The 13,875-nt window shown below is 41.2% G+C and overlaps 1 protein-coding gene across 4 annotated transcripts in view; it reads left to right on the top strand.

The window, feature by feature from the left end:
- Window positions 1-1,368, top strand: part of Pde1c (phosphodiesterase 1C) — a 497,292-nt gene extending 495,924 nt beyond the window's left edge. For all 4 annotated transcript variants that reach the window (XM_036181396.1, XM_036181398.1, XM_036181400.1 and 1 more), the window contains one exon: window positions 632-1,368. In XM_036181396.1, coding sequence (XP_036037289.1) covers window positions 632-801 — 170 coding nt within the window. In that variant the 3' untranslated portion in view covers window positions 802-1,368. The remainder of the gene's footprint in view (window positions 1-631) is intronic.
- Window positions 1,369-13,875: the final 12,507 nt, after the last annotated feature.

Below are 13,875 nucleotides of genomic sequence, written 5' to 3'. Positions count from 1 at the left end.
CCAGAGAGATTGCAAATTCTTCTGTGTTCACAGTTGACTTGACCTTGTGTTGCTCTGATATATGTATCTTCTGTAGCAGGAATCCATTCAGATTTTTTTTTTGCCCATTTTTGCATTAGATTACCTCCTTCTGTTGAATTTTAAGGGTTCTTTGTACATTTTAGATATTAAAACTTTGTAAGTATTTTGCAAGTATTTTCTCAGTGATATGCTTTTAATTAGTACTTTCAGGGTAAGTGCCACCTTTCTAGCTCCCAAAGCTTGCACACAATGCTAAATATTGTTAGCAATAGATATATCACTGCCCACCATGGTCACTTTGTTTCCACATGTGAAAGTACACCCCAAACCCTTCCTTAACTTCATCTACTAATTACCAAGTGAACTTTATATACTGGGCCACCACTGCCCATCTCTAGCAGTTTTTTGTCTTTATTGATTTAAAGTCAGTGACCAAATTGATATTGTGCTTGTTTAATCAGTTTAGAAATCCAATTTTGTGTGTGCGTGTGTGTGTGTTTCTTCTGCCTTGGAGGAGACATATAAGTCAAGAGGAAGTGGCCACAATATTTATGGCAAGTCAAGTCTCTATGGAGCTAATGTTGTCTGTCTTCCTTTCCATGGTCTCCAGTCATCAAGCCTCCATTGCGTCACTTTAAACGCCCTGCTTATGCATCTAGCTCCTACGCACCTTCAGTTCCAAAGAAAACGGATGATCATCCTGCAAGGTACAAGATGCTGGATCAGCGGATCAAAATGAAAAAGATCCAGAATATCTCTCATCATTGGAACAAAAAATAAGGCAAGTACAAGAAGAGGGGGAGTGAAGAAGGGCCTGCCTGTTTGCCTCTCAGCACCTAAGAGATACAGCAGGACACACCTGGAAAGTCATGCAGCTGACGCTACTGTGACTAACTCTAAGAGGCAAAATGAAGACTGCTTGAGATTCCCCTTGGTCATTCTCTTACAGATACTCCAGTCACTGGATTTGAGGTCAACCCAGACTCCAGCAAGGAACTAGTCAATGGTAGATTTATTGGATTCTATTGTAGAGGTCTTTAAAAGTCTTAAGTTCCAACCAAATTAAAACAATATATCTTGTTCTGAAAAATAAAATTCTTTCCAGTACCATATTCTTTTAATTCCCAAGAGAAGACTTGCCCCTATACAAAAAATAGCTCAAAAACTATCAGGGTAAGAAATGTACTTCTAAAAATAACTTTTCCAATTAAAATGATGTTATGCTATGAAATTAAAATATAATTACATCATTTTTCCTTTCTTTTCCCTCCTTCCATACTCTCATGTACACATACCCTTGGTCTCCCTCAAAATCATGGCCTTTTTCTTTAATTGTTGATATTTTATATATATATATATATATATATATATATATACATATTTATATACATATATATCCTAAATTATATATTTAATTATATATTTATATTCCTATATATATAAATACAATCTGCTCGGTCCCTATGTTACTTGCATCTCTATGTTTTCAGAACAGACTATGTGGTATTGAGTGATCAGTTGGTGTGCTTTTCCCTGGGACAAACTAATTTTCTTCCACTCTCAGCATTCCTCATTTGCTTATAGGTCTTTGTCTATGGTTGCAGCCCTGTGAGACTTCCCTGTTCCGTGTTAACATGTCTGTTAGTGTTGTCCAATTTTAAATGCACTGATTTAAAATTTAAAATACTTACTCAAAATTCAAGCAAATGTGTGATGTTCAAAGCAAACACAGTGAAAACAAGTTTACTTCTGAGCATAACAATCAGAGGAAAGATGGCTGATGGGTTTTTTTTTTTTTCATAGATTTTTCAGAATTCAGGCTTAACAAAGTACATTGAAGTCTCTCTGTCTCTCTGTCTCTCTGTCTCTCTCTGTCTCTCTCTCTGTCTCTCTCTCTGTCTCTCTCTCTCTCTCTCTCTCTCTCTCTCTCTCCCTCTCTCTCTCTCTCTGTGTGTGTGTGTGTGAGAGAGAGAGAGAGAGACAGACAGACAGACAGACAGAGAGACACAGAGACAGAGAGACACAGAGACAGAGAGATTGATTTTGATTCTGATCACATCTCATTCCTAGCAGCTTCAATGTACTTTGGAGGATTTGTGAGTTTTCTAGACATGCATTTGGCTCAATTCATTTTAATCCTTCCCTTCTGTCGGAGTAGCCAATGGTTGATGAAGTGCCCATAGCTTAAACTCTCCAGGCTCTAAATCTACCACATGGGATATGGTGTTGTGGAACTGAGGCAGGAAGCTGTAAAGTGATGAGCTTGGTTTTAATTTCTTATTTCCGACTTGTCTCCCTAAGTCTAGGGGTATCTTGAAATTAAATTCTGGCTCATCTGGCCCACAGCCTGCCTACCAAAAAATGCCAGGGGCTCTCACTTACTCTACTCCTTACTGGTGGGACAGACATCTTTCTAAGCCACCTCTTATTGGGTGGCTTAGCAAAAGTCATTGTTAGTTTTTCTGTAACTTTACTAATTTTTATGTTAAGGCTAATGTCATAGAAATGCATGGGAAGTCTCATGGCTGGAGGTAGCTTTTGATCCCTTCAGAATGACTGGGGGCATCTGAAAATTCAGGTTTGATGCAAGGCAAGTCTGCACTCAGCCTGAGACTGGCTACAGGACCTTGAACTTGTGATGCGATGCCATAAGCCCTGGTTTGTTTAACCCACTCTTCCTTTGTGATGGACATGTATCATACTGTAGATTTGGGATACTATTGCTATGCCTGGTGAGTAATACTAGGTATAGAGAGGCATTACAGAGCACTTCATATTCAGGACAGAATGTCTAGGAAAGCAAAGAGCCTTCTGTAGTAGCCAGGCTTGTTTGCAGAAGGTTTAGTTAATTTCCATAGACCATAATTACCTAAGAAATAAGCTCCAGAGTACAGTGAGCACTGTGCTGTTGAGCAGCTCATATCTAATGTAGTTTATTCAGGTAATTGTTATACAAATGAGAAATCACTGTGACTTTTTGTTAAGGAAGACAATTGCAATTCTTAGTTCCTTGCCCAGTGTTTGGGCAAGAAAAGCTATCTGCAGGCTGGTAGTGTACCTTCATCTGGATTGGGTTAATTCACAGGTAATGGCTACTTGTTGCTACACAGGCGCTTTAATGCTGAATGCACAGGGCCATTAGACTACACATTGACAAAGTTTAGGGGACACTCCTTCCCTGTCTCTCAAAACTTGCAGCCTTAGGTTTCAGGCTTCAGTGGGTCTCTTTCTTTCATAGTTGTTTTGGAGATTAAGGATGTTTGTTCCTTCTGTGTTCTTTTCTCTTAAGATGTGTTTAGATTGTTTTCAACCTTTGCTAAAATTTTAGTTCAACAAACGTACACATATGGAGAGTCTGCACAGTTTATACATGCCTACCATGGTTTTGCATGCAGAAATGAGGATTATATTCCTACAGCAAATAAAAAAGATGCTTTGAAAGGACTTTCTTGCACGAGTCTTTTTTTTCTTCCTAGGATTCTGGAATTTACTTGAAAGCATCCTACCCCCCAACCCCCAGGTGGACAACATTCAGAATTGCTTCTCTTGTTAAGGTGAATAGTGCAACTCGCCCTTGTCAGCTTTTGAATTTGCATATGTAGATGGTGACATTTTAAAAATAATACTATCAGTCACACAAACTCAGTAAGTTAATTTGCTGACATCAGTAACCTGTGATGGGGACTGCTCAGTGGGTGAACACTCTCCTTATCAACTCACTTGGCATTCCAGGGCAAGCTGCCTAGCTAGTGGTTAAGAACTGGACTTTAGAGTTAGAAAAACAAATCATTAAATCCTGCCTCTGCCTTTAATTTACTTTGTAACTGAGTTACATAATCAACTTTTGTTTCATTTACTATAAAGTGAGGATAACAGTAAGACCTCACCTAGGGTAGTGCAGAGTCAGCCAGAGAAAACAAACTGCAATTATTAGCTATTGTTTCTTGTGGAGAAAGGAGACCCAGCCTGAGACAGAAATTGGACCTGCAGTTAGAGAACAGCTTCCCTCACTGGCTCTCTTCATGACTTAGGTGATCGTCTTCATCTTCCATGGCAGGGAGTTGACGCCCATGTGGCTATTTGCACATCACTCTGTATTAAAGGCTGTGATATATTCCTCCACAGGGCAGAAACACAATATCCCCACCCCAATGTTCCTTTGTTATGTGTCTCCCACACTTTAGGGTTCTTGAGCCCCCAACTGTTATGGTTGGTTGTTTCTATCATGTCCTACTTCCTTTGAAATCCCTGACCACCTCCCTGCATCTTGTCTTCTACAGTAGCCGTCCTTCACTCTTCAATCCCAGCACAATTGCTTTGCTCCTCGTATACACGTCAACTGCATAGAACTTGTCCTGGAGGCGCAGCATGATCCAGACATCAGTGAGGACAGTCCCCCCTTGTGCAGCTTATCTCATTGACTGTGGCTCTTCTGGGGACAGATTTGCCTCTGTCCTTTTGCACCTCTATTGTCACTGTCTCCCTCCAATACTGAGCCAGACATTCTCATGAATGTGTAGAATCACCTACTTTTCATCTATCCCATGACACAAGTTCTGGGTATTTTCAAAGCATGCAGGCATACTCTAGAAAATAGTTGACATAGTTTTAGGCCTCATTTCTGCAAGAACAAAGAATTCAGAGAATCTTTGCCATGGTAGTTTTCCCTTTGCTACAATCCAATTCTTAGGTAAGACTAGTCTCTGTAATAAAATAGCGGAATAACTATCCCTCTCTCTTTTCTGTTCCCAGCCCCTGACCAACATAAACTGCAGGAATTCTAGTTGTTTCTATTCAGTGTATTCCATTTATTCCAATATACACAAGGACAGGTTCTAACATGAATCTTAAAAGCTCTTATTAATAGTAAAAAAAAAAAAAAAAAAAAAAAAAAACCTGGAGCCAGATATTAGAGTGATAGCTGAAAGATCAAAGAAACAGAATAATCCATAGCCAACCTCACCTCACCAACTCCTCAGCAAATACAGTTTCCATGAATCCTCAGACTGAAAACCTCTGAGTCCTACCCCCGAGGGTCTCAGTTGAACTGCTCTAAAAAGCCTCTAGCTCCTGGTCATCATGCCTTATATACCTTTCTGCTTCCTGCCATCACTTTCTGGGATTAAAGGCATGTGTCCTTCCCAAGCAAAGACGTGAGATCTCAAGTGCTGGGATTAAAGGTGTGTACCACCATGCCTGACTCTGTTCCCAGTGTGGCCTTGAACTCACAGAGATCCAGTGACCTCTGCCTCCCAAATGATAGGATTAAAAGCATGTGTGCTACCACCATCTGGCCTCTATGTCTAATCTAGTGGCTGGCTCTGTCCTCTGATCCCAGATAAGTTTATTAGGGTACACTATTAGGATACACAAGATATTGAGGTATACAATATATCACTAAGACAGGTCATGACCATCAATCACAAATACTCAGAACACCGATCTTCGTCTCTCCCTCCCTTTACTGCCTAAATCCTGTCATCTATGTGCACAGCTCCTATGCACTCCAGTGTAGATGAATTTCTAAACAGTCTTATTAAATAAAAAAAAAAATAACACAGAGCCAGATATAGGGGTGAAAAACCTGAGAGATCAGGGAAACAGGGAAAGCCATAGCTAATCTCACCTCATGAACTCCAAAGCTTCTAAAAACAAGCTACTTCCTGTCTATCCGTGCCTATATGCCTTACTGTTCTGCCATCTAATTTGCTCTCTCTGTCCAGCTACATCACTTCCTCTTCCTGCCCATCTCTGTCACTTCCTGTCTGTCTGTACAGACCTCCAGACCTCCATGGTTATAGTGTTGGAATTTAAGGTATGTGCCATCATGCCTTGCTCTGTTCCTAGTGTGGCCTTGAACTCACAGAGATCCAGACAGATCCCTGCCTGCCAAGTGATATGATTAAAGGCATGTGCCATCATTGCCTGACTTCTATATAGTGGTTGACTTTTTCCTCTGATCTCCAGGCAAGTTTTATTTTATTGGGAGACACAGTATATTAGGGGACACAATACATCACCACACTCCAGCATTCCCCTTGTTGTGGTTTTCAGTTTCTCTATGGGATAAGATATGTTTGAGAGGTTGGTAACTCTTAATTTTGAGTCTAGGATTTCCATCTCCAACCCTATTACTAAGACAAATGGCAGGTCATTTATTCTTCTGCAAGGCTGCAGCTTGGTTCCCATTGGATAACACCTTCATTTGATCAATTATCTTTGATCTGTTTCTAATGTACAGAGCCTACTGAGCCAATACCTTGATTTATAGGAAGTCTGTTAAAAGCTAGAAGGAAGGATATCTTAGAACTAGAGTTTGGGATGTATGAAAGAGTTAAACTATACTTTCTTGCACAGTGTTGGTTATACACCCCAGCGACCATCACAAAAGCAGCTGAAGCAAGAGGAAGCCCTTTTGTGCCACAAAGTAAGATTGTGTTTTCAAGAGTGAAATAATAGATGTATAAGTATTAATTATACTTTTATTATAATCAAAGGATATTAAAAGCTGCTTTGGAGTGCTGACAAAGGATGGAAACTATGGCATCTGCTCTGACCTGCACACACATACTTATGCTCATCTGAGATTCTCTGTGACTTTTCCTTGGCATGCTTGTTTACTTACCTGGCTCAGATGGTCATCTAATCTAGAAATACAGAAATACCTCATTTAAAAATCAGTTGCTGTCCTTTTAGCAACATTTCTCACAGCACACTAGTGAAAAGATCTGACATGTTAAGACGTAAAGGTAAAAGGATACTAAACAAGTATAACAGCAGAAAGAAATATGCTCATAGTGCTAGAGATTAAAAGTCTAGAACTGAGCTCCAGCACAATGGATTTTAAGCTTATTTGCTGTTTTTGAATATCTACCACGACCCAGGGTCTTTAGTATATACTAACATATTTGATTCCCATAAGTAAACTTGTCTGGGAAGGTTTACAATTCTTATTGCTGATTAGTAAATTGAGACTCTGAAATTTTTTAGCAGGCTGAAATGGGGTGAGTGGCTCAGTTGTACAGAATGTGTCTGGAGTGCATATGGGTCTCGGTTTGATTCACTGCACTGTAACAGAGATATCTATAGCGATGTCTATATGATACCTTTGCAGAGAAAATTTAAAGAGCCAGATGGAGTTGTTCCCATGGCAGGGCTCCGTATCATGATTCTGCTTCACAGATTCTTCTTCATGTTGTCCCTTCACAAATGCCACAGCTGCTTGCCATGTCATGAATATAGTTCAGTCATACTCACACCATTAGGGCACAGAACTCAGGACCAGGTTTTTTCCCCTAAAACACTAGACTTCTAGTTTCTCTCGTTCTTTTATTTAGATTGTTCCCTTTATCAAATCTTTGCTATACAGTTGGCATTCTGTATATGTGGGTTCTACTTCTATGATTACAGCCACCTACAGAGTGAAAACATTCAGGAGACAATGTGCCTATTCTAAACATGTACATGTTTCCTTTTCTTAATTTTATTCTCTACACAATACAATATAATGACCATTTAGATATAACTTACACTCAATTAGATATTTTAAGTAATCTGGAGATGACTTATATTATATGGAAGGATTATGTGTAAATGTTGTATCATTTTCTGTGGGATTTGGTTACTCACAGATCCTGGTGTCTGCAGCATGATGGAACCAGTGTTTTGTGGATACAAAGTGGGAAGTCTTGTGATTGTGCAAATATTACTATTCATAAATCTGGCCTGAGTCTTCTACACAGCATTGTTCATTGAGTGCATTTTACTCACCTCTTATCAGTTAACCCAAATTAATGACTCCTTTCTCAATGTCCTCAACATGGTCAATGTGGAGGCATCTCTTTCTGCCAGTTCTGTCTCCCATTCTGGATAGATGACTCTAGAGCATCTTTTATCTTCTCCAGCATCTCACAGGGGCTAAATTTCTTCTCTTCTTTAAGCCAGTCCTTGCCATTGAGTCATTCTCCCATATCTGCTGCCCAAACATCCATGCATTTAATTTTCACTGAGAATCAGCAAGAAAACCAACCCGGCTATTGAGTAAATACCTTTCCAAAGCATCCTGATGTCTTCATGGGCCAGTTTCCACTGCCAGTCTTTGCCAAGGTTGTTCGCATGATTTCACTTTGTGAGCTCTAACTATTACTTGCTTGTGTGGACTATAATTTCTGTGTTTGTTTCTCTCTCCTTTTTCTACATTGCTACCACATCTCTCCAAAATCATCCCAGGTCCCCTTTCTTTCAAATTCTCCTTACAAATAATATCTTTTCTCAGAATTTTCATTATTCTTGATATTATCCAAACCTTCCATTAACTTTTGTAACTGTCTATCTGCATCCCCAACTGCTGGTTGGACTTCTTCATCTGAGAGCTTTAGAGGAACTGAGAGCCTCATTTCTAGATCCATCTGTAAGTCCCACACAATCCTTTTCCTGGTGTCCATATGTCTGGATACTATTGTCCTTGCTATATATTTTCAAAGTCATTTATCATTCATGTTTCTTAGCCTTCACATTTGTCATTGGTCATTGATTCTTCTCTTTAGGGTTATATTACAATCTCTAGGTCCCTTCCTTAGAATTTAAAACATTATATTGCAGGAGATGACACTCCTTCTCATATCAAGTCCCTGCAAGAAGTAGACATCCAATGGTGGAAACTTCATTTGAAGAAACAAGGTTACCATCTGCTGTCCCATCCAGTGTGGTCCTCACAGATTGAGACACAGCACCTGGCCACAAGTTCACAACTTCACAAGGAGGTCTGGGTAACTCTAATATCCCAGAGTTTCACTTGCCCCCTACTCTACTACCATACCCCGCATTAGGAAAGCAAATGAGAGCTGAAACATTTGAATTCAAATACAACAAGCTCAGGAAGCATGCAGTTCTGTGTAATGAATAAATATGTGGAGAATATATTACTGTCCCTTCCCTGGAGGACAGGATTCTTTGTGACAACAGCTATTAATTTCTGTACATTTTTCCTTCAACCTTCACACTGGGAGGTCTCTTGACTGAACCAGATCCTTTCTTGTTTCTACTTACGTGAGTGTTTCCCTGAAATGTCTTCTCTTTTCTGCTTGTTGTTATCTGAGTTGTTCTCCAAAGTACAATGGAAAATTCACCTTCTCTGGGTGATGGGGCTTTTAACTGCCTTGGGTAAAAATGATGTTTAACTCTTTGTGAACCTATCGCTTCACTCCAAGTGACAGCTTTTTGTTTGTTCCTTAGCCAGCTAGCTGATGAATTTTTCAGATCTCTATGTACCCAGGTAGGCCTGGACTCACAGTCTTTCTACCTCAGCTTCCTGAGTGCAGGAGCAGCAGTGGTTCTCAGCCTTCCTAACGTTGCGACCCTTGAATACAGCTCCTCCAACCATAAAATCATGTTCTTTGCTACTTCATGACTGTCATTCTGCTACTGTTAGGAATTGAAATGTAAACATCTGACATGCAGGCTCTCTTATGTGTGACCCCCAAGACGGTGGCAACCCACAAGTTGAGAACCACTGGATTACAGTGTGAGCCGCAGTGCCCAGTGGATTCCATAGATCGTACTTCTTTCCTGTTGTATTATTTCCTTGGTCCTGGTGGGGCAATGAGGGAGTGAACAGGAGACATGGTGGCTGGAGTCGCTGCTGAGGAATCACATCTTGAACTGCAAGCACCAACCAGAGGAAACAGACTGGAAATGTCACGTGGCTGTAAAAATCTTAAAAACTGTCCTGGATGACATACTCCCTCCAGAAATCCCCATAGTCCCTGGACCTACCAAGACAGTGCTACCAACCAGACAAGTTTCAAACTCCTGAGCCCGCAGGGCACATTCTCATTCAAAGCACCACAGAAGTCTTCCCACCACAGCCCTCCAGGCCACTTGTGCCAGTGCACTAGAGTTTGGAGCCTGGGGCCTATGCAGGGACACTTTGCTCAGCCTGGGTGAAGGGAGGAGGGGACTGGACCTGCCTGGACTGAGTCTACCAGGCTGAGCTGAATCCCCAGGGGAGTCCTTGCTCTGGAGGAGATGGGAATGGGGGATGGGCTGGGAGAGGGGAGGAAGGAGGACAGGGGAATCCATGGCTGATATGTAAAATTAAATTAAATTATAAAATTTAAAAATTAAAAAAAATTAATCAGCACCCTCAAGCCAAGAGTGGAATGAACACTGCCTTTGTGTTTGTATTCTTTTCTTTGGGCTAGTTTCTTTCATTATGTCAAAAATCTTTCTAAAATGCTGTTTTGTTCCATAGTCCTCTGCTTTGGTTTTAAAATTCAAAATTCCCTGACAAGGCAGTATATTCCAATCCTGAGGCATTTGTCTAGGTGTTCTACCCCAGGAGTGTGGAGGCTTTGCATTAATGCAGAGTGCCAGAGTGTGATCTTGTCGCCTGAAACAGGCTGGAATGGACTGGGTGATGTTATGTACAGTACACAGGTAGTTGTCTAGGGTCAGCAGCCTCTGGGCTGTCAATAAGCCAAATGAAATGGGAATCACAGTGGGCAGGCTGCTCTCATTTCTGGAAATGAGCTTGATGGGAATTAGTGGCTCAGGCACCCACTTGTATAACTTACCTGGTTTACTTCAATGGACAGGATTCAGTTATGCAGAGCTAACCGGACTAAGTCAGTCACTTCTTAGGCATTACTGCCACCTGGTGTCTTTTAGAAGAATGAGTTCCAAGTGATCTTAGCTGCCTTTTCAGGATAATGACTCTTAGATTTCCAAAGGGCCAGCAGGCTGTGGAGAAGAAAGCTGTCATTCTGGTAATAGTGTAAATGCTGTGTGTTTATGCCACTGCCACTAACAAGCTGTTGTTGAATGTGTGTGTGTGTGTGTGTGTGTGTGTGTGTGTGTGTGTGTGAAGAACTTTTCACTCACAAAGAAAACTGACTTGAGGAAATACTGCAAGATAAGATACAGAAATTATAGGAACTATAATAGACAAAGTTCTAAATAGACAAACTACCCATAGTATTTCTGTTTCGACACAAATAGCAACATCTGGACACACTGGCCCTAATTCCCCTTTATCAACCTTAGTGTGCTCACACGTCAGCTCAACCACCATTTCTTTGGAGGCAGTTGTTTTGTTTTGTCTCTGAATTTGAGACAGGATTTTACTGTGTAGCCAACGCTGGCCTCAAACTCTTGGTCATTTTGGCTTGGTCGCCCTGTTGATGGAATATCAGTCCTGTACCACTACACCCGCACAGCTGCTGTAGTTAGAGTTTTCCTGTCTGGCCCAGTCAGAACAAATCTCTCTCACCCGCCAGTCTCACAGTCGCTCAGACCCAACCAAGAAAGCACACAGAAACTCACATTGTTTAGAAACTGTATGGCCATGGCAGGCTTCTTGTTATCTACTTCTTCTATCTTAAATTAACCCATTTCTGTTAGTCTATACTTTGCCACATGGCTTGTGGCTTCCCAGTGTCTTTACATGTTGCTTTTCATGGCGGTGGCTGGCGGTGTCTCTCCCCAGCCATCTACATCCCAGAATTCTCCTCTCTCTTGTCCCGCCTATACTTCCTGCTTGACCACTGGCCAATCAGAACTTTATTTACACAGAGCGATATCCAAAGCAAGCTGCCATTTCTAAAGGCCTTTGCTCATGCTTTTCTGGAAAAACTGTAAGACTATTCTACTTCCCAGCTGTTTTTCATCCAGTTGAAGTGACAGCTCTAGTTGGTGAGAGGTGAAACTGCCCCTCACCAAAGGCGGGAGGGCCACACAGGACGACACACTGGATTTGGGAATCCAGCTGTTGTGTGAAACTGAACACCAAGACAGTAAGGGACTGGACCCCTGGTTACATTACCAAACCATCGTGCCTGATGATCTCTTGAGTCTTATTATTGTGTGATAGAAAAATAAACTGTTTTATTAAGTTGCTGTTGAGCTACTGTTTGGACTGTGACCCTGGAAGACACCTAAGTAAGTTGATGACATTGGTTCCCTGGAGTCTCAAGGATATTCTTACACAGCAGGTTTGTATTTTTGCTGAAGTGTGTGTGTGTGTGTGTGTGTGTGTGTGTGTGTGTGTGTGTGTGTGTTGTCTTCCAGTTAGCTGTTTGATACTGATGTGATTTGGAACATCTGACTTCAGTTGTTGATTCTATGGGTCTAGTGTCATGCTAAGGGAAATTATCATTTCTTCTTACACCCTTGATGACCCTCCCATCTTAGTGCAGAGCTGCAGTAGCAGGCATCTGGAGGAGAAATGGGCACCCTCTAAGGAGGAGGAAGAACTCAAGCAAAAAGAATATGTTTGGTGAACAGGAAAAGGCTGACACTCTTCTGGAGTGGTGAACATTGAGAGACTGGCATGAGGTGAGCCCCTCAGGATAGGCAAAGTCAAAAGTAGATATGTTTTACATTACTGTGTCAGAAATTGTGGACTTGGTATTAAAAGCAATTGAAAGATTTTTTTTTTTTTTTTACAAAAATATCAGCAGGATTCTAGTAGGATAAAATTCAAAGATCAGTGTGGCTGTCAAATAAACAATTTGTTAGAAGCTAAAAAGAGACAAAACTGACCATTCAGCAAGGAGATCTCAGAGATATGGAGGAGATGATGTATGTGAAGATCTGTACTTTGAAAATGGAATCAATAGAATGTGAACAGGAGGTTGGAGAAAGATGTTTCTGATGATGAGGGGCAAGAGGGCACTGGTTATATGGGAACACGTGGTGTAGCTGGGCAAAGAGAGGGTGGTGTTTAGGACAGAACTGAAATACCTTGATCTATTGACCATTGTAGAATGTATATAATAAGAATTAGTGGATTAAGAGGCTGGTCAGGGGCTCCAAAGAAAGTTCAAATGGAAGCCAGAAATTTGAAGAATACAGCACTCTACAAATTCCGAGTTTGTGGGGGCATTTAGCCTTCTGCTAATTGCACTCATGTGGTTTAGGTTAGTGTTTTAGTTAGAGTTACTATGTGATGTGATGAAACACCATGAACAAAAGCAAAATGAGGAGGAAAGCATTCATTTGGCTTACATATCCAGAATCACAGTCCACTGAGGGAAGCCAGGCAGGAACTCAAACAGTTCAGGAACCTGGAAGCAGGAGCTGATGCAGAGGCCATGGAGGAATGCTGCTTACTGGCTTGCTCTCCACATGGCTTGTTCAACCTGCTCTTATAAAACTGGCCTGGTACCACCTACATTGGACTGGGTCCTCCCCCCATCAATCACTAATTAAGAAAATTTCAGGTTTGGTTCCCAGCAGCAATGTCCAAAGATAGGAAATTAATGTATTGGGAAGTCTCTGACACCATTTAGAGACAAACTCCGTTGATGGGTTCATAATTCTATGGACTCCTAGGAGGAAATGGAAACATAGGAGACAGAACCTTAAATGCCCTACAGGCTTGCCTGCCTATAGCACAATCTCATGAAGCCATTTTTTTTTTTTTTCAATTGAGGCTCCTTCCTTTCTGATAACTTTAGCTTGTGTCAAGTTGACATAAAATTAGCCAGGATAGATTAGTGTTCCATTGTGGACCTGAAATGTCCAAAAAAGAATTAAGCATTGGAGGCTTGGTTCCCTGCAACAATATCCAAAGGTAGGAAGTGATTGGGTTGTGAAGTCTCCGATGTTATTAAGTCTAACTTCATTGATGTGTTCATTATTTTCTGGGTTCCCGTGAGATGATGAAAACTCAGAAGACAGAATCTAGAGAAGGGAGTGAGACATGGATGATGACCCTAGGGGTTGTCTTTGTCATGCTCCTCTTCTTCCTGCTTTCTCCACTGTGGAGGCCAGCTCCTACCTTTTCCAGGGTTCCTATGAGGAGGAGAGAGGGATCAGAAAATATTAGAAAGAGAGTGAAGAGGAGAAGGACAG

This window comes from Onychomys torridus, chromosome 3 (assembly GCF_903995425.1).
Source record: "Onychomys torridus chromosome 3, mOncTor1.1, whole genome shotgun sequence".
Lineage (NCBI taxonomy): Eukaryota > Metazoa > Chordata > Mammalia > Rodentia > Cricetidae > Onychomys > Onychomys torridus.
This window is presented reverse-complemented; position numbering and strand designations above follow the sequence as displayed.